Source organism: Aythya ferina (assembly GCF_964211825.1).
Source record: "Aythya ferina genome assembly, chromosome: 16".
Taxonomy (NCBI): domain Eukaryota; kingdom Metazoa; phylum Chordata; class Aves; order Anseriformes; family Anatidae; genus Aythya; species Aythya ferina.
The window spans coordinates 15,027,559-15,050,309 of NC_140315.1; the positions used below are offsets into that span (position 1 = coordinate 15,027,559).

At 38.3% G+C, this 22,751-nt stretch overlaps 1 protein-coding gene across 16 annotated transcripts in view; it reads right to left on the bottom strand.

Annotated features, from left to right (window-relative positions):
• Positions 1–22,751, bottom strand: part of SULF2 (sulfatase 2) — a 167,872-nt gene that overhangs the window by 15,260 nt on the left and 129,861 nt on the right. For all 16 annotated transcript variants that reach the window (XM_084537682.1, XM_084537683.1, XM_084537684.1 and 13 more), the window contains 6 exons: positions 21,521–21,671; positions 19,502–19,677; positions 15,544–15,672; positions 14,555–14,611; positions 13,710–13,839; positions 3,754–3,961 (listed from right to left, as the gene is read on the bottom strand). In XM_084537682.1, coding sequence (XP_084393808.1) covers positions 3,754–3,961; positions 13,710–13,839; positions 14,555–14,611; positions 15,544–15,672; positions 19,502–19,677; positions 21,521–21,671 — 851 coding nt within the window. The remainder of the gene's footprint in view (positions 1–3,753; positions 3,962–13,709; positions 13,840–14,554; positions 14,612–15,543; positions 15,673–19,501; positions 19,678–21,520; positions 21,672–22,751) is intronic.

Consider the following 22,751-nt stretch of genomic DNA (forward strand, 5'->3'; position numbering starts at 1 on the left):
AATTTCAGCATAAGAAAGCTAACGAGTTTTCAATGCCACACTCATCCTGCCTCAGCTCCCTGGATCACTTGACAGGCACGCATGGCTTTGCTCTAGCCTGACAGGAACAGGCACTGTTACAGTCCAGAGTTCCCCCAGATGGTCTAGGGACTCAAATACTTGCATTTTTACAACTACTTGGTGACATCTCAGGTTTCAACACTGCCTAGAGCAAGTACGAACTGCAGTATCTGAGATTATTATTCAACTGAATAAAGTGAGGTAATGCTGAATTATAAAACCATAAGCTTCGTATCTGACATAAACATGCCCAGCCTTCAGGTTTGTATGTAACTCTCCTCACGTCCTCATCACTCAAGCTTTATTACTTATTTTGCTGCTGCCAAAACCATGATTTAACACTGAGATCATTTGAAAACAATCTCAGGGATAGCTGAGAAGACCGTGACCAACTGTATCTACTGCGTAGCCGTTTCTTCTAAGCAGGAACGTGACTGCTCAGCAGGGCCATTAGCGGAAGACAGAGAGCTCCTGGGCTTTCCTGTCATCATTTATTCCAGGTAGGTGTTTTGCATCTGATGCATTGTCCAGCAGCATGACGATGATGGAATAAACCAGCATGCAAGAACTCTGCATATGAACAGTGGGCCATGAGGAACCAGCACCAGCCACCTCAATTTTGTTATATTCCCCAGTAATGTCTCTGTATTTTCTCAGAGTTCTGTAGAGAAGCAGCACTTTTTCTATAAGACCAAAGTAAAATTAGGCACTTTGAAGTCAAATTTTTGAAAATATCTCAAGCGTCTAGTAATACAGATAAAGGATTAGAGGAGGTTTTTATTGATCTTTAGGTAACTAGAAATTTCTAGAAATCTTATTTTGATTCTGTTTTCTTGGATATTTCAAATAGGAGAAAAAAAAAAACCACAAAACAACCTCCAAAAATTTCCATACACCCAGTTTCTCACAACTGCCATTAAAAATCATACTTCAAATGCATTATCTTTAAAGTACTTGATGTTTGGGTATTTTTTTTTTCTTTTATAACAAAGAAGGCCATTTTGCTACAGTATTGAAACTACTTCAAAAGAAAAACAAATTACATGAAAATTGGAATAAAAATGTACTAGCTTCTTTGTACACACTCTGTACACAAATCTGTGTGGCCTATCATCATTTCTCTACATGCAGCTTAATAACTCCTTTAATCATATGCACTTGTTTGTCACAGGAGGAAGAGATGAAATCCACAGCAAGAAAAACAGACAACAAACAGCCGAAGATTTTAAGAGCTCATTATTACTTTAAACTTCCCTCCCATTGCAGAGCTTTATTTCATCATTCTTATAAAAATAAGAACACACCAATGGAAAACAGAGGACACTGCAATGCAGAACAGGTAACAGCTTTGCAGGTGAGCTGTGTACTTACTTGTCCAGGGCCCAAAAGGCATGCAGATGACATGACACTGTTTTGCAATTAATTTACTCAATTTAGGAAACATTCTTGCCTCTTAAATGTAATGGTGTACGTGACAACGGATCTAGACCATGCCTACATTAGAAAGCAATTATTTTATCAAAACATTTGGTGCTTTGGCCCCTCTATCAGCAATTTAGTCTGGTCTTCTAGACCATGCATTCACCATGCACTGCTGGGTTGAATCTTTGTGAAAGACCAATCCTCCTATCACCATTGGGGTTTGCAACACTCTTGATGCGCCCCAGAAACAGGGCATCCAATTTAGTTTTCTGCAAACAACTGCAGTATGTCAAAATTGCTCTGCAAATCCACCTCTACTGTTCGCGATAGGAGGGAGTGATCAGGGTGTTCCTTTCAAAAGCTTCAGCATTGCTATGAACTAAATCATTAGTGTGGACCTCACACTGACATAGTCCAGTTAGAAACTTCCTTTTTCTGTATAGCTGTCATTCAGTCTTATGGATAGCATTTGCTGGCATTCAAGTAGCACTGATCCCATGCACTCATCAAACTCTAAGTAGTAGACCCCAAAGATGCCCTCAGAACTGTACAACCCAGCACAGACTGCACTTTATCCCATCTCATGAAACAGGTCATAGAAATCCACATGCACATCAACAGTACCCAGGTCATCATTTACAATCCAGTGAACCAGCTTTCTAAGTGAACTGTTCAGAAAACCCTTCGCATATTATCTTGATTTGTATTGCTTTGTGCTCATTTATTTTTGGTGTGTGATTTATTAGATAAGCGCATGTGGAAGAATAGCCAATGTCAAACCCAAGAGTCTGTGTCCACAGATCCAAGCTAAACTCTCCTATTGTATGGCACACACTGGATGTGGGCAGAGAGAAAAATAAAGCATCCAGAGCCAATTGTTTTACTTCATATAAAAGCAATGGGAACATGACTGCCAACATCCTATCTTATGCTGCTGAAGTGTATGCCTTATGGCTCAATGAGAACTGTGCTGAACAGTACAGCATAAACTCTACCTCTTCTGAGACAAATGTAGGGAAAAAATGTCCCAATCCTTCCGCTGAAAGTATCTTCACAACCTTCGCTTCTTTGCCTCAACCTCTTTAATACATAAACTAATGGTAATTATACACTTAACCACCTCCTCTAGATGTTGTGAAAATTAGTTAATGTTTAGAAAGCACAACACAGATGAAAAGTACTTAAGTAAGTGTTAAGTATTATCAGATAGCATTATGTTGCCCTCACGTAAATTGTTTTCCTCTTCCCATCTAAGTGCCTTCGATCTACTCCTGTTATTTGACTCCCTGTATCTGAACTTTCTTCTCTGTGACTTCAGAAAAAGAAAAAAAAAGATAATTGAACCGCATGTTCTAGTGTTATTTAAAGATTATCTGCTGTGCCACATGTTTAAATAGCAAGTATAGTTGAGTAATTTCATCCTGGAACCAATAATTTTTTTCAACTAAAAATTAGCTTAGTAGGTACTAATCAGCTTGCAAGGCAAATATAATGGAAGAAAATCAATTTAAACTCTCTGTTTGAAGCTTGTGCCAGGTCATTATACAGAAAGACTAATCTGCTAAATAATTAAGGCCCTGTATTTGTGGAGTGAGACAAAAGAAACATTGCAAGTGAACAGTAATTCTGTGCTGCTATTTGCCTCTTTAATCTATAATTAGACTATGTACTTCAAATATAGATGCTAGTCTGACTCAGGTTTAAAACAGAGCCAGCGGAATGGGCCTTCTGAAAAAGCACCTGATCTGTGCCAAGGAAACCAGAATCAGAGTCATCCCCTTTGGATGTGATCTCTGGTTAAAAGTCAGCCCTGGCTCTGCTGACTGAGCACAAGAAAAGGATGTTAGAAGCGAGCAGCTTCTGTAGCAGCACACACATCCTTATTAAAAATAAATTACTGCAGTAACAGCCCCAAGCACTGCAGTATCTGAAAATTAGAGTACTCACTATAACACACTGTTCATGTTTCAAGGCCTTTGCAAGGTTAAGCTACTTGCCGCTTCAGTGTGTGTACTGCATTTCCTGTTTTTGAAAGAAATAAACATAGGACTCTATTTTGGATCAAAACACTCCTCTTCCTACACGCTGAGACATTTTCATATCTGATTGTCCAGTATGAAATAAACTGCTTCATGTGCAGATACAAGCAAATATGCTTGCCTTCAATGACATCTGTAGAACTCAATGTCCAAGAAAATCAGAATGGTTATGGGTGTTTGAACAGTTACCATTTTGTAAGGCAGAGACACAAGATGTAGTGGGTTCACTTACTCTTCTTGGAGAAGAGCTTCTTTCTCCGTCCAACATGGCTCAGCTTGTATTCATTCTCTTCACAATTGCAGCCTTCACTATTCCTGTTGTAATACTTGGGCAAAAGATTGGAAGTGCCTTTGCTGTTGCCGGCACCTGCCAAGTTCACCATTCCCTTGCACTTGTGTAGCTTGAGCTTCCCACTGGCATCTTCTACACACTGCCATTTCTGGAAGAAAGATTTGGTCATTAAAACTCGTCTCAACTCTGCATTGTCTAATGGCCAGCTCCAGTGATCTATCAGAGACTCCTCATTACAGTAAGCTGGGGTTTACTGTCTACCAGCAAAACACATTTCTTGTAATCTTCCACTTTTAGACAAACCAGGAACATTTTGGAACACTTGTATTTGTTTCTGATTTCATTTCTTGGAGGCAGAACAATAGGAATTTGTTAACAAAATCAATACTACAGCTAAAAATACAGAGGTGTCAAGCAAAAAGGTTTATTCCCCAATTACACTTCTCTAACAAGGAAGTTCAAGTCCTACCACAGGTTTGAAGAATCCTTACCCACCTGCAAGTGAGTTTGCCAGGCTGGCAGGAATCTATGCCAATAACAAGTCATTAAAACAGCACCAAGCTCCTGGCCTGTGTTCAATTCAGCCCCATCCCATACTCTACAAGAAATGAAGTAACTTTACTGAGAAGTCTTCTTCTCTTTCCTAGTTCAAATGCCTGATGGTGGGATAAATTTATCCAAGTAGTGTACTCCTTTACTGTAAAGATCCAGTGCGAACTGGTTATCTGGACTCTGTCTGCAGTCAAAGAAGAGGAACAGGTACTTCAGGGTATAACTCACGGTATCCTAAGGTGGCCATATATAAAAGAGAGGAGAAGAATAGAGGACTGCCCTGCTGAAGAGCCTGTTTCTCTTTACTGATTCTAACAGGGTGTGTATAACTAGATCAGTTATGGATGTCTGTGGTTAGACAAGTTTATTTCCATCTTGAGTGTTTCTCTTAATAATAGCTTTTCCCATTCAACACCCTTGGGCTTGGTTGGTAATGGTGAGCTTCACTGGATGCCTGCACAGTGATAATTGCCTCCATCTTCCACTCAAACAGGAGGAAATCTCATCTTTAATTTAATCTGATTCCTTCTGGTACTCAAAAACTTGGATATAGATCCCTTTGCACTGCTGTCAGAGCCGTGCCAAGGGTAAGGAAGTTTAGCCACCTTCAATCTGGCAGAGAAGTTTTACCTGCTTCTCAGATACAGCACAAACTAATTTTACCTACTCCTTTATTCACCAACTCATTACTAGCTAAAGAACTAGGCTTTGGGACACAGTAAAAAAACCCAACATCAACAAACAAACAAACAAACAAAATACAAAACAAAACAAAAGAGAACAACAACAACAACAAAAAACAACAACAAAAAAAACAAAAAACATGCATCAGTTGTTACCGTGTTAGTCTGGAAAAACCTAGAGCTTTTTGCTGAGCCTTGAGAAGGATTTCTCCTTTTCCCTGTTGCAAAACCCCAACTCTGTGCCTCCAGGACTCACTGGAATATTGGTAATTTTCCGAATAAAAGAACAGAAAGAAAAAAAGTTCCCAAGCGAGATGACATTTTACAGCACCCTGCAGCTCTACAACGAGCTTCAGTCACTTCAATTTCCATACAGAGGTGTGCCCAGGCTTGGGCAACAAAGCACTCATTTTCCATTGAAATTCACCCTATCATTTGCATGACAGCTAAGAAAGAAAACACTATCTTCCGTGCTTTCATTATAGAATATAGAGAATACATAGTGCTTTCATTACAGAGTCAGAAGCGAGACACTCAGTTACAGTGGATTTATCTATATCCACAGGAGGTCTGCTTATTTAAAACGTTCAGAAGTTCATGGTGTGGCCACTTATTTCCTTTGACAGTTGTATGCCGGGTCTCCTGAGCTATAATTACTTCTTATCTGTATGTATCCTGTCCAAAAATCCTATATGATCCAAGCCTTGCACTGATGCAGATAAACCTGTCTAAAGTTTTAGCACAGGGAATCATAGGAAATCAGTGACACTGACAAGCAGACATTTGAATCAGGCATCTTTGCATGGCTGCAGGATGCATTTACCTAGGTGCAGCGTAGAACAAAAAAGTCTTTGAAAAATAAATTGCTGTTTTTTCTATTACTATTTTTTATAAATGCCTAGCATTCATTGATACACAGACTGGGGTTGGAAGTTATTTTACTAGAACGAGCAACAGTTTCACAAAAAAATGTAGAATGAGATGTAAAAATGTTTGTTGCAGCTTCCCATTACAGATATCTCAATCTTAGTTTTGAACGTATATGCACAAACTGTATTTTTTACTCAGAAGAACTCTATGCTGTAGGTGTCTGATACATGAAAAATGAAAATTCAACAGAGGGAAAGTTGAATGCCAGGATGAGAACTACTATAAGTAAGTGCTGTGATGTGTGGCCCAAAAATATTTAAATTCTATTTCTTTCATCTCCTGTCAAGAAAGTGATGCTTATTTTCCCCCTCCAGGTGAACTGGAAGAATTCCTTTAATTCTTGGTGCCCTTTAAATTTTTCCAAGGCAGCTGTATGCTGGATGGATATATCCAGTGGTTATATCTCAAGGGCTGTTGTATGCATTGGCAGGCCCACTGCTGAACAACTGCAGAGCAGAACTATATAAATGATATTAGAAACAAACACTGAACCCAGCTGGCAAAAAAGCCCAACGTCTCAAGCTCTATTTTTTTTTTCCACAGAACAGATACAGGCATGTGTGTGAACATGTCTGGGAGCCTACAATTTTGCCTGCTCTGCTTTTAAGTACAAACACAAATTCTCTAGGCAATATCACAGCTATATCAACCGCATTCATTTCCACAGGATACTTTCAATCTTAGGGAAAAGAGCTGTAGTTGCAAGAACTGCAAAAACCTCTGCTCAACAGTCAAGAAGCTTTAATCATTGGGAATTCTGGCATTTCTTTGCACAGCACAACCTCTTGCAGAAACCTCTGGTTTCTACTGTGCAGCACAACCTCTTGCAGAAACCTGTGTCAACCCCTGGAAGCAAATAAAGTATTTTATAAGAGGTAATCACTTATATAATTAAATTCCTGTATGAAGAACTCTAGGGTGCCCCAGAGATACTTTGGCTCACAGGTACAAATGATAACCATCCAGCAGCAAAATGTAATTACATATAAATAGTGGATTAACACAACCAGCCAAGAAAACAAAGTGCCCTTAGTTCACCATTTGCCTCCAACTTTTCAGGTTCTATAGTGTGTATTATCTCACAAGAGCTATATCCTCAAAGGGAACATGTGGTTTAACGTAAACTAAAACTCACTGGAAAATCCAAGCTCCGCCCCCCCCCAGTCTTTATTCCAGCTCATATCAAAACCCCAAAGGGATAACCTGTCTTTCCTCCTGTAGTGCCTTGCAGAACAGTTACTCCAGCCATCAGATAAATGACTTTTGCAGTATGTCCTGAAGTTCATCAGGCTCACATTGTGCGAAACTTTCCAGACACCTCATTTAATCATTAAACCTGTTCCAGCTGGAGATTTCCCACCACCTTCAGGCAGGCCAAGTGAGCTGCTGTGCTTGTGCTTTCTGCCACCTACTGTGTTGGGCTTGTTCAAACATTTCTACCCCATCTCCTACCCTACTTCCCACTGCACAACATGTGCTACTCACTGTTACTTGTGTGCAAATCAGAAGAGCCTGAGCTATATAGTTAGTGGAGAAATGAGTATTACTGAATAGAAAACTTGTACAAAGGTACACTGCAAAGGCAAAGAGAAGACAGTCTGTAACACGTATTTGCCCTCCTTCAACCCAAACTGTCTGCTGTATGTATCAACAAGAGCAAATGATGACTTCAGCAACTATGAAACATGAATCTAACAGCAGCAGTTGCAGACTGACCAGATACTGTTTCCCTCTGCTAACACTATTCACCTTGAACATGCAAATGATCCATTAGTGGAAAAAGACATATTTCCTTCCATTATTTCCTTCACAGCTCCCATCACCATCAAGTGTTTTTTGCGTTACTGTGCATCACTGTCTCCTTACCACTAGAGCAATCACAGATGTTAATTCAAAGTCATTACTTGAGGTTCCAATCGGAAATAAATAGCCATGGCCTTCCTTGTTAGAATTTTCATACAATTCACTCATTTCCCGTAGTGAATCTCTCTAAATTTACATTGTTTTCTTTGGGAGAAAAGGGCTGATCACACAAATCTTGCTAAGAAAAGTTTCCAGTAGAAACATACAGCTTTCACAGCTGAGCCCTAAATCATCACGCTGTGTCTCATCAGCTCCTCTTTTTGTTAAGAGGAAGGGATTCCATTCCCTTTTACAGAGAAGTGAAAAGTGAAACTGTCTGATCAGTCAGCTGCCAGCACGGCTCCCTCCCTAACAGTTTTAGGAATATAGACTCCAGAATTCAAGATTTTTGCAGGCTAATAAAATCCTTTCTCACTGCCAGCAATCCCACAGAAACACTTCAGCAACATCCATTTTCAGTTTACATACATATTTCTGAACCCCATCCTTGCTGCCACATTGGATGGGGAGCTAGAAATAAATTGCTATAATGGCTGGAAATAGACTAATTTCCAGTCTAAATTGATCTATGAGTCGTTAGGATACAATTTTTCTTGTATGAAACAGTACAGTTTAGTTTAGTCGGCTCTTTTTCTTTGCTGTGTTTTGCTCCTTGTGTTATTTTTTACTGAGCTAATCCAAACAATACAGCAAATTCCGTAGACGCAAGCCCCCTCTCTACCAGAGGCAATTCTGCTGCTTTTGTGCAGCTTGTCCTATAGCTCAGGTATTACAAGTTTCAGGAAACAATCTGACCTGAATTTCCTATTGTTTTTCTCATACACATTACTATTCCTCTGTTCTTGTTGACTGAGATAATTAGCTTGTGCCTCTTGTATAGTATCTCTTAGATCCATGCCGACAGATGCCTCCCTCCTCTGCTATTTTTCTGAATATACCCAGTTCCTTAGCTCTTCTCCACAGGTATTATTTTCTTAATCTTTTATCAATTTATTTTTCCCATTTTATCTTCTTCCAATGTATCCATTGGCAAAGGATGAGTTTAGTTTTCTCTACTCCATTGTATCAGTATATAAACAGTACTGTCTGGTCTTTGTTCCAACTGGCCATTATTTCATTATCCTGGCTCATGATTTTTGGAGATTTGGACCTCTGGGATCTCAGCTCAATTTCAGTTGTCAAATGCTATCTATCACTCAAACCTTAAAATCACAAGATTATCAACAGAAAAGAAGGATATTTTAATGCTACAAGCTGTAGCTGCAGTGAGGCAGGTGGGACAATCAGCTAGCATGCAAATGAAAAATGAGGTATTCAGCTAAACTTAATGTTACAGTTACAGAATTCACTTATTGTTACTCTAATAATTCGACTGTGGTATCAAATGGTCCCAGCTGCTGTGTTAGGTATTGAGGAAGCTAAGGAGGGTGTGCAGCCTAAGCAGCAATTAGATTAGTAGTGGAGGAAAAAAAAACAACACAATAGAACCACCAAGTAGGAACGGGATTTGTCTGAGGTCCCACACTGAGTCCCTAACTAAATGAAGCCAGATACCCAGCCTCCAGCTTATTGTCTTTTGAACGAAACTACTTTGCTACACACATATTGCATATTAGAACATTATTTTTTATTTTTTATTTTATTAAATGTTAGCATTTATTTTGGCAAGCTTCTTGTATCATCCACTACTGTAATGACAGGGAGTTTAAATGTCTCTGTTAAGAAGAGATGCAAATCACTTGGATCTCTTCGACAACAACAAGCAAAGTAACCTTTAAGTAAAATAGCCTCTGGAAATCATTACAGGCTATTTCTGGCTATTTCTTTCCTAAAGGAGGAAAACAGTTTTGTTAATTCTAATTCTTGATAAGGAATACAATCCTTGAATAACAGCCCTTAATAAATCATCGTGATTTTAATTTTCATGGTTTGTTGCCTCCTAAATGTTATCAGTCAGTGGGCTGATAAAATTTTTAATGTATGAAGTTATCAACAAGCCATTTCTTGTTGTAATCACAGATTAAGAACCAGATCCTGAAAGTTGCTGAGCACGTGCAACTCACAGTGGAATTCAGGAACTCTAAAGATCCCCTAATGAGCTATAAAAGTTATCTGGAATCTAGCTGGCTTGATATGCTTCACTGTTACCAAGAGAACCTAGGTTCTTTAGTAACCTCAGGATATCCCTGCTAGCTAGAAAAGAACTAGAGAACCACAAGAGAGACCAAAAATTTTCTTCCCAGTTTTAGAATAAATTCTTTATAAAACGTGACTTAGTTTCCAAGATTTGATTAATGTAAGTTCAAGCTACAGAGTCTGCAGCAAATGGAGAAAATGTAAGCCATTTTTTCCTACTGCTCCACCCTTGGCACTAGACAGCGGCTAATGATGATAATGGTGATACCACTTTATGAACTGCTGTAGGAAAGCACATATTGATCGTAACAGTTTTCATTGCTGCTATGCCATGCTATGTTGGAGAACTGAGGGGAACAATGGAGTCAGTGGAACCTTTTTTTTTATGATATCTTCATGTCGCTTACAAAAGAGAATATCCCTTCTTGATCCTGGTAGAGAATGAAGCAGTCAGAAGGAAGGCTGTATATGAGACCTTTCATTTGCAGAGTATCTGCAGGAAACCAAGTGCAAATCTGCATAATTTGAATTTTCTCCTGAATAAAACTGTCACATAAGAAAATTCTGTTTGTATTAGATACAAATAGAGTTTTGGGGAAAAGAAAGGATTTGAAAAGGAAATAATGTAAATTCAGACAGCTACTTTTCTTACTAAATTATCAGTTATTATTGTACTATACCATGTCCTGCTGAAGAAAAACTTCATATTCTTTTATATGTACAACACAGATTCCCTGTAGCAGTCAGCAGTGCTGCAGGTATTTCGTGTTTAGCAAATGTGCATAAAGTTGGCAAATGATTTAGAGGGAGATTTTGTGCAGCTGTTGTTGGAGAATACTCTAGGAGTTGCTGGGAATACTCTATAGAGCAATGCTAGTATCATAATTGGCTTCCACAAAATCACATTAATGCAGGCCTACAGATAAAAGTGGGTCAGCTTCCACTTACCAGCCAGTTTAGAATGAAAAGCCAAACTCCGCCGAAGAGAAAGATTTTGTGAGGGAGCTATTAGGTACTGGGAGAAATGTTTTTTATTTCACATGGGAAGAAAGAACTCATCTCTCTTATATCCCTGAATATAAATCCTGAGCTGCTCTTTCACCTGAGTCTACACTCATCCTTTGTTGGATGCAAATAACTAACACAGCCCAAACTCCGCAAATTGAGAAAGAGAACATGGCAACACACAGATTCCCCTTGCACTCAGAAGAATTTACATATATTAGTCTTGCAAAAAAAATCCCATATAATGGGCTCTGAAACGAGGTTTTAAACAGCATGAATAGCCTCATCTCCATGATCCTCGTGTTCTCTTATCAAAACGATTATAGGTCAAGAAGGATGACTGAGATTTGCAAAGGAAGAGCGTTTTGTAGTGATAGAACTGGTATTCACAAATTTGCACAGGGAATTTCAAACTCTTCATATCACATTCAAAGCTTTCCTTACTTTTCCCTTACTCATAACTCTGTCCTTGTTCCTTACTACTCATTCCTCTCCTGAGTCTTTGTCCTCTGTGTTTCATCTCCTATTCACACTTTAGGTTCCCTGGCACTGCTCAGAATCCTCTGTGCATGGACTAGCAGGTCCCCAAAACTTCTTTGAGTCAAGATGAAAAATCCCAATGACTTCTGCAAGCTTTCACCTGAATTCTGACCCAGACTTCTCTTTAGATCTGGATGTAAAAATTCACTTTTTGCACTAACACTCTGGATACTGTTAAACGCATACTAATAAGTATCCTGCAAGATGAGGAGATGTCTGTAATATAACCACTGTATCTGGATATCATAAATTCAACTGACAGCAGTATGTTATTCATTTGCGCTCTTTCTACTTACTATGCAGAGCTGTGAATAGCAACAGCAAACAGACAACAACCATTTGTCATTTGGGAAGTTAGTCTTGCTTCACTCTGAAAAGACTTTTGGGGGCACCCACGTTTAGGGACAGTTTACCCTCAAATAAGTACATTCATCTCCCACTATTCCTGCTGTCTAGACAGAGTACTAGGACATATTCTCTAGAGCAGGGGTTAGATGGATTGAGACTCCCTTGAGAGCCCTTCCCAGACTCTAATTGACTTGATTGTTAGGCAATTTTTCCTGATGTCCAACTTGAATTTATTTTTTGCTCAATTTCATCCTATCACTTCCAATTACGTCTGGCTGAACCGCTCAAAACAATAATTCTGCTGTCTCCTGACTATAAGGATGCAGCACACACATCTCTTATTAGCACACCTTCACTTTGGAATTTATTGGCAATTCTGACTACAGAGTTGACATTTTATCCCCACTTCTTACAGACGCCAAAGATATTTTATTATCCATGGAAGAAAACAAGGCTGTGAATATACGTAGACAATACAGGGCCTTCCCTCTTTCTTCCGTAACTAAGACATGGTAATTAGTGTAAGAAAGCCTGAATGTAGCTAAGCTATCTTATGCAAAGAGACAGCTTCAGTGACAACATGGACTTGGAAAGTCTCTCTTCACCTCTGTTCTTACAATAATGTTCAAAATAATTGGGGACATGAAGACAAAAGGAAGTTGAAACATTCCTCAAAGAGACAATACTGATGGAAAAAGAAAAGCTGGATTTCCCCCAAACAACGTAATAGATGATCTTCTAGCAGAAATGAAAACTCTTCCCTCAGTTTCTCAAAGAATATTGAACTTTCAAAAAAAAATTGCTTGCTCTCACCCTTCTAAAATATCAGCTCAAGATACCTGGTGACAAACTACAGCACAGAAGTACTTTTTTAAGTTCAGGACTTCTAGCAAGAAGAGGGAAACTACAATCTCTTTGTGTGCTGAATCTGACAAAGAAGCCACAGGAGGAAAAGAGCATCTGGAAAATGCTTGTGCATATACATTGAATCCAAGCACCTAAAGAGCGGTGGACTCACTTCACAGATGCACTGAACTACATGATCTGTGGAACCAGAAGAAGGAAGCTGGCCCTCCAACAGTAGAAACTGAACTACTGGAGCCTGAATGGCTCATTACTGACAATAGTCTTGGTGAGACATTCAGCTCATTTCTACAGGAACATAAATATTTCCCAGACTGACTTACTATGACAGTTTTCCTGTGTTTCCAGAGGATGGTAATTACCCCAAGAGGGGAAATATCTGCACAGAAGTGGAGTCACTGGACACAGCTTTGCTATGCCTTTGCATTGCTCTGGTAATGTTGCAAAACCTTCTCCTAGGCCAAGATCATGCACTGATACTACAATTCTTTATTTCCTGAATTTCTTTTAATGCTTGTTTGCTTTCGCAGTATATTTTTGTTAACAGGAGGGATATACTGAATTCACAAGACACTAATTTTCTGTTATTACACATAATTCCAAATAATAAAATGAATTAAATTAAAAATTCAAAGAAAAGTGAGCTATATGCATGTGGAAGAGGCCAATTTGTTAGGTTCATTGTTGCTTTTAATCACTGAAGAATCCCACACGCATTCAATTTAGGGAATATAATATTAAAACAACCTAGGCAGTTCTCTTAACAGTAGGCAGGAATCAATGCAGAGACATTTGAATCAGCAATTTCCTGACTGACAGTCAATCTCATAAATGCTGTAATATGGTTTTGAGCAGAGGCCACAAAATGAACCATTTGATTTATAAGCTGGCACTGACAACAAGGAGAATGACAATGTCATAGTTAAGGTGTTAAGCTTAGCTCATCTACAACTCCTTCCTTTCAGTCTGCCCTACCTGGCCAAGCTGTTCACAAGCTGTTTGATACTCAGCTCTCTGACAGAGGTCTTTCACACGCTGGTATTTGGGCAGAAAGTTTTCTTCCTGGGCATCTACCTTCTCATTCTCTCTCTTATGCAGTAGTTTACTGGAGTGGAAAAAACAAAACAAAACAAACAAAAAGAAAAACCACGCATTTATTTTTGCATAGATTCTATGATAAACATACTGTATGCTGATAAGGCATAGAGATGTATGCTATCTGCTAGGATTCCAGCATTGCTGGTGGTGAGATCTTAATAGCCCAGTAGAAACTAGCCCTTCTCATCATCTCTGATAATACAGAAGTTATTCATATCATGCTCAGGGAGCATACAAAACCAGGGCAATGTATTGCACATCTGATTGGCAGGCAATAACAACAGCGTTCATTAAGAGACCACATCCTCACTACACAGGGCTGCACTTTGCCAAACCTTCATGCCCAGCATTAGGTATGAAGGCAGAGAGGCACAGAGGGAATGGCCAGCAGATGATCACGCAGAGAGGAAAGGTTATTCTTACTCTCATGATATAAGTAGGAGGGTGGGGGTAGCACTTAAAAGGAAATGGGATGCCTTTCCATCTCCCAATGCAAGTAAAACTCCCCTTCCCCCACCCCAACAGCACATTTAGGTAGGCTGTAGGCAGAGGCCATACGTTCCCTCCTATCACACAATCACTGCCATTAGGCATACTGCAGCCGTGTCCCTGCTGGCACAGCTAAATGGCTTTAGGTCTGTGGTAGAGTGCTGCTTTGGCTCTAGCTATTCAGTATCCTTCTGTTTAAAAAGACTGAGCTTTGTGATTAACGCTTTCCTTACCCTCTCTCCACTAGGAATGAGTCTCTCCACACTTTCATCTTTTTCTTTAAATGGAACCTGGGAGGAGATGAGGAGAGAAAGAAACAATTTCCAAAAAAAACAGTCATCAAATAATGCCCTGGTTTCCTCTCCTACTCCTAATTCAGATGAGAACCATGACAATAACCTCTCAAGGGGACATCCAGCTTTATGAAGCAGGCACATAAGCCTCTCCAGTGCAAATCATGAACAAACATAGGACAGATTTGTTCTCACAGGGACAAAATCAACAACAGATTCACACAGTACAACTATTTCAACATAAGCACTTTTAAAGCACAGAGGATTAACTGAATTGTCCTTGATCACGAAGGATCACAAATTAAATCAGGATTTCCTGAATCCAGTTTGTACTCTTAACCTCCACACCACCCCCAAACTATCCTATTCTAAAGCTGCTGCTCCTTCCCCCCTCTCTCTATACAACTACTTATAAAGCAAATCTCCTTTTTCCCTTTTTCTTTTATACTAGCTGCTGATTTTCTCTAGCAAGCATCCAGTCTAATTCTCTTCCCCATCTTTTTCCAATGAAAGTATTGATGATAAATAATAACTTTGCAATTCTGAATGCTAGTATCTTTATATTATAGCCTGATACACAACCAACCCTTTCAACTCAATTATTCTACAATTTATTCAATATGAAATGCTTTGCTACAAATGATGCCAGAGACATTTAAAATCTGTAACTCAGATAGCTAAAGACCCTCATCATGTGTGGCCCACCCACCACTACACATGCTACTTTTAGTATATCCAGATGCCATACATGCCAAATACCTAATATATGAACCTTACAAAATGAAAAGAGTCATCCACATATTGTCCAATATGTCTTTAGATTTTCAAATTATAGTTTTATTAATTTTAAGTTTGCTGCACACTGATGAATACTTAATCCAATTTCCTTTGCAAGCATGCGTTTTTTCATGACTATTTCCTTTTCTTACCTATTCACTGGTCTCTCAGAATCCAGAAGTTTTAGAATGGATTTACCATCCATATCAGACGGAATATCCAATCCAGCAATATCTAGAATTGTAGGTGCGAGATCGATGTTCAACACAATGTGAGGATTCCTGGAAAAACATATGTAAGAACCTGGTTTAAAGGATCTGCAATGACACCAAGCAACTAAAGCAACTACAGCTCATCCACAGAGAACACAGATCTGAAAAATCTTATTTTGTGACACAAGCAAAGAAAAGACGACACAAATCCAGTACCATGAAGTTCTGTGAAAGGATTAGAATGTTAAATATAGGTAAGTTGCATAATCTCAAGAGGAACTAATATAAAGATATAAAACTTTACTACAAAGCATTTTTGAGAATGCAAAGTAGTTCACAAAGCAAAAAAAAATAGTTAATCATTGCAAAAGAGGTTAAAAACTCTTTTGAAACGTAAGAAAGCATTGGAAAAACTCCTTTGGTGTCTCACAGCAAAGTGTCTGCCAAATATGTTGATGACTTGATTAAAAGGTAAATTTGGCAGGCAGCATATGCATTATCTATATCAAAAAATAACATAGAAATAAGTACTGTATCTCATATCACATAAAGCATGTTCTGATCAGAACATGAGGAGAAACATATTTCAAGATACTACTGCAGAGAACTGAAAGAACTGGAAGCTGCTGTTAACGTAGAATGGGAGACAGAAAATGGGAAAGAAAAAGCAAAGAGGAAACACTTATAGAGCAAAATAAAATAATAATTTAAAAAAATCTTTAAATTAAATAATATCAGTCTTCCCAAATTCACAACTATCCATTCTGCAACCACTTCAAAACAGCTCTGATTGTCAAAGTTCAGAGTGTTTGCCATGCCCTGTTTCTTTAAGCAGTGGCATGTGCTTCTCAGCTATCACAGTTAACAGGGCAACATTTGAACATAAACTGGCTTAAAATTCAATTCAAACATTGGCATCAGCTCTGAAGAAGTACAGACAGTTCCCACCCCCAAATGCCTTGAACTGCCATGGCTGAATATGAGTGGGCTCATGGCTCAGAGCATCTCGTTGCACAATCCAGCATTCAGTGGCTGGAAGAATGCCCCACTTTCTGCCAGGTGACTTCTTTTATTCTGGGTCTAGCTGAGAAGTGCTCTAAGTTTATGTTGCTTCCGTAAAGCTTATTTCAAATACATCTATTGAGGTGATGTCTTATTATTCACAACATTACATATATATATATATATATATATATATATATATATATACACACACATATATAGTTTATTAGCTGTGTGTTATTTTTTAAAAAACAAATATAAAGGCAGTCAGTCAATTTAAAAAAACTGGGGAAAAAAGTGAGCATACTGCTACAGAGACGATCTTCTACAGCACTGAACATAAAGAACAACCATGCCATGATTTGCAGGCACGAAAGAAGGATTGGGACCAGATGGGCTGCTATACGTGTGTGTCAATGCAGAATTTTAACTCAAAATCCAGGACAGAAAAAAGCTGCTAAATTCACACTAGTTAATGAGACACCATTTAAAAATTACTACATTTTTGAGCAAGCAAGCAAACAGGCACTGACAAGAGCACGGATGATGAATTAAATTGATGTACCTAATTTGATTTTAATTACTAATAATTGTGGTGTAGCATATTTGGTAATAGAAATGAGAGCTTAGTAATGACTTGCTACAGTGACTGCTATTAAATCTTCGTTGGTATCAAAAGGGAGTCATGGCAATTACTCTGCAGGGAAAACATAAGGTCCACAGAAAACATGGATGATTGAGGTTTTAACATTTAAAGAAAATCAGTCTGAAAGGAAGGATCAATTTATTAGCTGATATATTCCCTTCAAGCTATTTTATCCTGTTCTTCCTAATCACTGAACTGCGATGGGCTCTGTTCTGCCAGCCTGTTAGGCTGACTCCTCAGATTCTAACAGAACTATGCATCTATATTTTATCTTTAGAGACCCCTCAAAAAAAACAAAAATGAGTTCAATAGGAAGATTTCAAAGGTTTTATGAATGTCTAGGTGTGAAGATCCTTGAACCAGTGAAGATTGAAGCCGGCTGGCCTCTAGCATGGCACATTGCAGAAAAGCTAGCTTACCCCACTTTGGCCATATTAGCTTTGCCTCTCTATGGAGACCAAAACAGCAGCTCATGGGAAGTAGAGCGAGTCCGTAGGATGCTAATCCAGCTCACTGGAAAGTCTCTGCTGCTGCAGACAAACTTCTTTCAGTGCTGGATTAATATTTTTAATTCCACCTAAGGAATTCCTTCCCTGCACTCCAGTCCATTGTGTAGGCAGTCCTGACACCATGTAAACCAAAAGGCAAGCTTTGACAGTGAAATACTTCTTATCCTTTATCACTTTTAACTTTACAGGAAGTGATCCAAGTATACCTAGGATTTCAATAGACTCACTGCACCTACATTTCATCTCCATATTATAGAATTTTAGCAACATTTTTCAGCAGAGTATTGGATCTTCTGCTTAGCACAGGTGTCAGTCACAGTCTCTGGTGTACTCATTGGCTCCCCAGATGTTCCTCTTTCAGAATACTCCTGCTCCCCTGCCACGTCTTTTCTTTTTCCTGATCTACTTCATTCTAAATTCTATTTGCACTCCTCCTCTCAAACTCTTGGCTTCACTTTCTCCCTTATGTCACCTCCCATTAGATCAGCCTGCTATTTCCCTACATAATACACTCCCTATTCTTATCCCAGTGATGTTATTCACTCCTATCCTTCTGATAGGAAGTTGTGTGCTTCAAAGTTTAGAGCTAACTTCGGGGGGGGATGGGAGGGAGAAGTGGGGCAGGTGGATTTCAGTACCTTACAACTTCAACTGAAATCATTAGTTGAATACACAGTGCTGGAAATTAAATCATGCCTAAAATTCAGTTTAACTACTATCAGAACTGTTATTCTCCATTGTTTATTTCACATGCATAACTGCTGTAAATAAATTGCACGAACTGCAGTATCTACAGGATGTAACATTTTGTGCCTACTGATAATATGAATCAGTGAATTTAACCAACAAATTGATTTTTAATTTTTTTTTTGCCACTGTATTACATGCTAGATCTGTTCCTCTGCAGTAATGAAAAATATGGCATGTAGAAGACTGTGTGCTTGTTAATTATGCTAAAACATGCACATTGATATAAATAAAAGGCAGTAAATTATGGCACTCTGTCCAAAATCATTACTTAAGTGCAAATATTTGCTATTGAAATAATTGCTTAGAAAGTGTATTTACATAATTTCTTAGCTGATCAAAGCTACCATTTTAATTAACAGCAATATTCTGCATGCTCGCATGCATCTGACAAACAACCCTAACCATGTAATCTCAAAGGATGAACCACAGAAGATCTGTGGATGATAATTGTGGATAAGCTATTATGTGCATTCTTCTTCCTAAGTTGAAACAAGTGGCTTCCCTAAGTGTTTTAATTAATGCCCAACAATAATTACCACTGTAGCAAGTGAACATTGTATCATACATTTTTTACCTTGAAAATACCATAGATACATGCATTATTTGCATCCCTCAATATGAAACAAGTAAATGTTTCCTAGAATGGACCTATTTATTTCCCAGTGGCTTTTTCAGCTACATCCACAAAGGATGTTGTAGCCAGGTGGGGGTTGGTCTCATCTCCCAAACAACAAGTGATAGGACAAGAGGAAATGGCCTCAAGTTGTACCAGGGGAGGTTTAGGTTTGATACTAGGAGATATTTCTTCACTGAAGGGGTTGTGAAGCACTGGAACAGGCTGCCGAGGGAAGTGGCTGAGTCACCATCCCTGGAGGCATTTAAAGGACAGATGCCTCCAGTTGGATGCCAGGTCAATATGACCAGAGATGTGAACATCAAGGATTTTTCTGGTTAAGACATGCACATAGAGACATACAAGCAAAGAACTTACAAGGACCCAGCTTCCACATTTGGCCCTCGGACATAGAAAGGAACTCTGATATCAAACTCATATGGCATGGACTTTCCTTTCACCAGCCCAAACTGGCCAATATGATAGCCATGGTCTGCTGTGTATATTATATAGGTATTGTCCAGTTCACCTGTTTCAACCAATGCATTGTAAATCTGAAAAAAAAGCAAAATAAAACATGATGTTTGTTTCATTGAATAGTATTGTATACAGAATATTGGATACAATTTTCTGACTATGTGTAATCTACAAATAAATAGCAACAGTTCAGGATGCCACTGATTCATTGTAATGATCTATTCCAAATAATCTATAATCACAAAAATGTTACTAACTAAATATTGAGGCTATGTATTACAGGGCAAATCCCTGTTTTCTGTTTTTAGGTAAATGCATTCACATCCCATATTTTCAAAAGTGTTTGTGTTCAGCATTTTGCATGAGAACTGTCAAAATATGTATTTGATACTATCTGGTAACAGAGATGAGAGCTTCAAGGTGATGAGCATTTTAAGTTCTCTCTTCACCTTTATCTTTTCCCACCAGCAAATAATTTTAATAAAATGACAGCATTTTGCATCTCACACTTATTTAAGCAACATTTAACGATCTTGCCTTCAGACAAATGAGTCCCCATTATGCAGAATATCTGTAAAATGTCTTCCAGATGAACACCATTCAGTCCCACTAGCCGGAGAACTAACATAAGGAATTAAGTGAAGCTTTAACTCTATTTGTAGTTGCTTCTTTGGATTTATACTAGAATCTTTAAGTGAAATGTACCAACCTGAGCACTACAGATCAATATTTTATGTGGTATTTTCACTTGCAAAGATCCAAAGGTGGGGGGGCACCACCATCGTGATGCCTTACACATTCAAGACTAATCAGCATGGAAGAAAAGAAACTCTTTTTTTTGCATTTTTTTTTTATTGTTGCCCTTGTTTTCGCTTTAATTTTGAAAGCCTATTAGATACATATAATTCAGTTGAAAAGCTCACACCAACTTGGGCATTACAACTGAAGAACTCCCAACTGATTTTGTATGCAGTGAAACATATGTTTAATAAATTAATCCAAAGTGAAAACATTTCACTACACAGAAAATCAAAATATTGTAGTAAAATAGCTAATCTCCCCAAATGCTGATATCTGATCTGTCTAAGAAGGTTCATTAAGAAAATTACTTGCCTGAATCAGTAATTATAAGACATTACTAACAAGTTCATGCAATGCCATTCAGATACTTCATCTTTGCCTTACAGGACTCTTATTTGAATCTTCCACCATTTTGATTAAGAATACCAAGAGATAAGCAGAAAATTACAACACTTTTAAATCTGCCTTCTTATGACTGGAAACAAATCCAACCTTTTTTGCAGTATCTTTTAGCTAATTCAGATATTTCTGTTCAAGACTCCCAACTTGCACTAAGAAATTTAATTGTTACAAAATACAGACTTAATTTAAAAATAAAATAGAATCTACCTATATATGTATTTACTTTTAATATTTAACATGCTGGGCCTGATTTATAATGGAATTGTTCTGGCTAATCCTGCTGTAGCACCTTTCCCCCCTCCCCCCCCTCAGAAATCGAGTGTTACAGAACCAAAATAGACCCACATAAGTTAAGTACATATTTTTCAACAGGTTGTTGGATGACTTTTCACTACCAGAATATTTAAAAATTAGGACAATTTTTTTCATGTGATCCCTCTCCTCTTCCCCTCAATCAGTAATGACTATATAGCAAAAAAATAGTTCACTTAAAGCATCCAACTCACAGTGCCTGTAGTTAGGAGATGAGGATCCTTATATGTTGACAGAGACAACATCCTCAGCAGTGAAAGGATAACACACTATTTAAAAACTGCAGCAGTCCTCCTCCCCCTCTTATCTCCATATACAGCCCCCTTATCTTCATATACAGCACTGTTTAGAGTTTAATTCAAGAAGTAAGCACTTACTGATTTAAAAAGTGACTAATAATCTTACCATCTCCATAGAGTCATCCACAGACATGAGTGTTTGAAGGCGCTTTCTCTGCAACATGTTAGTGAACTCCATGTGTATAGGTTTCATGGGACCTGTATACCTCATTATCCAGTGCTTGTCTGGGTTTGGAGCATAGTTATAACTAGGAGTGCTAAGAAGTAATGAGAAAAGCAGAATACTTAAGCAGTGTAGAGAAAAAACGTGACGATGTATAACAATTTCTGTTTGATCAACACTATAGGACATGCTCTCTGAAGTACACAAGAAAATATTAGATTTAGTTTGGAGAAGTCTATTCTTTCACATTCCACGTGTAAGATGGCAGGAAAAAGCTCTGAGGGAACTAAAACCTATTAAGAGTGTAAGCATTTTTGCAATGTCTTCAGACTAACAGATACATTTCAAGGCCAAGAGACTAGCCTCGGTGTCTAACTTCACAAATGGGATGTATCATTTGGATAAAGAGCACATAGTACAGGTAGAGTTTCCTTCTACACGTTATTGCTTTGCTTTCATTCTGCCCACATTAGCACAGTAAAGGCTATTTGACAATAACTATAAAACTTGCTGAGAAGGTTCTGCTATGTTGTTTAACAGTTTTTTTTTCCGAATTAAACATGACTGGCTACTTTAATACTTTAGTTTAGGGGGATGCACAGGCACCCTACCTGGTGATATCAAACTGAATGTGAGCTCATGGCAAGCAGAAGTAGATAGATGCATGGCCAGATTTTAAAGACCTGCCAAGAAAAGCAGGGGTGAGGGGAAACAGGACTGTATTTTGTAGATACTTTCAAGCCACCAACTGTATTGTGATCGTAAGAAACTTCCATATTCTGAATTGATGAGTTCAAACTAAAAACAAATAATTAAACTTCCTGCAAAAATCCCAAAAGCTGGATTCAATGTCTTCCTGGAACCTCACAGACCCTCTAAGTACTCATAATGTTGCAACCATTGAAGTTATGAGGAGAAATATTACTCATTGACCATTATTTCACATGGTTGTCAGTTTCAGAGATTGCTCTTCTGTGCATAATTACCTCACTCTAAGCTAACTGGTTCTAAACAAAAGATTTATTTTGGAATATTTTTATCATGATGTTGACTCCTTGTATCACCAGCTCACTAGGAAGCTGTATTTATAGCTTATATTTACAAGAAATATTATTTTTACCTACCATAAATATTCCTTTTTTTTTTTTTTAATTCCTTAAGGCTGAGAACCCCT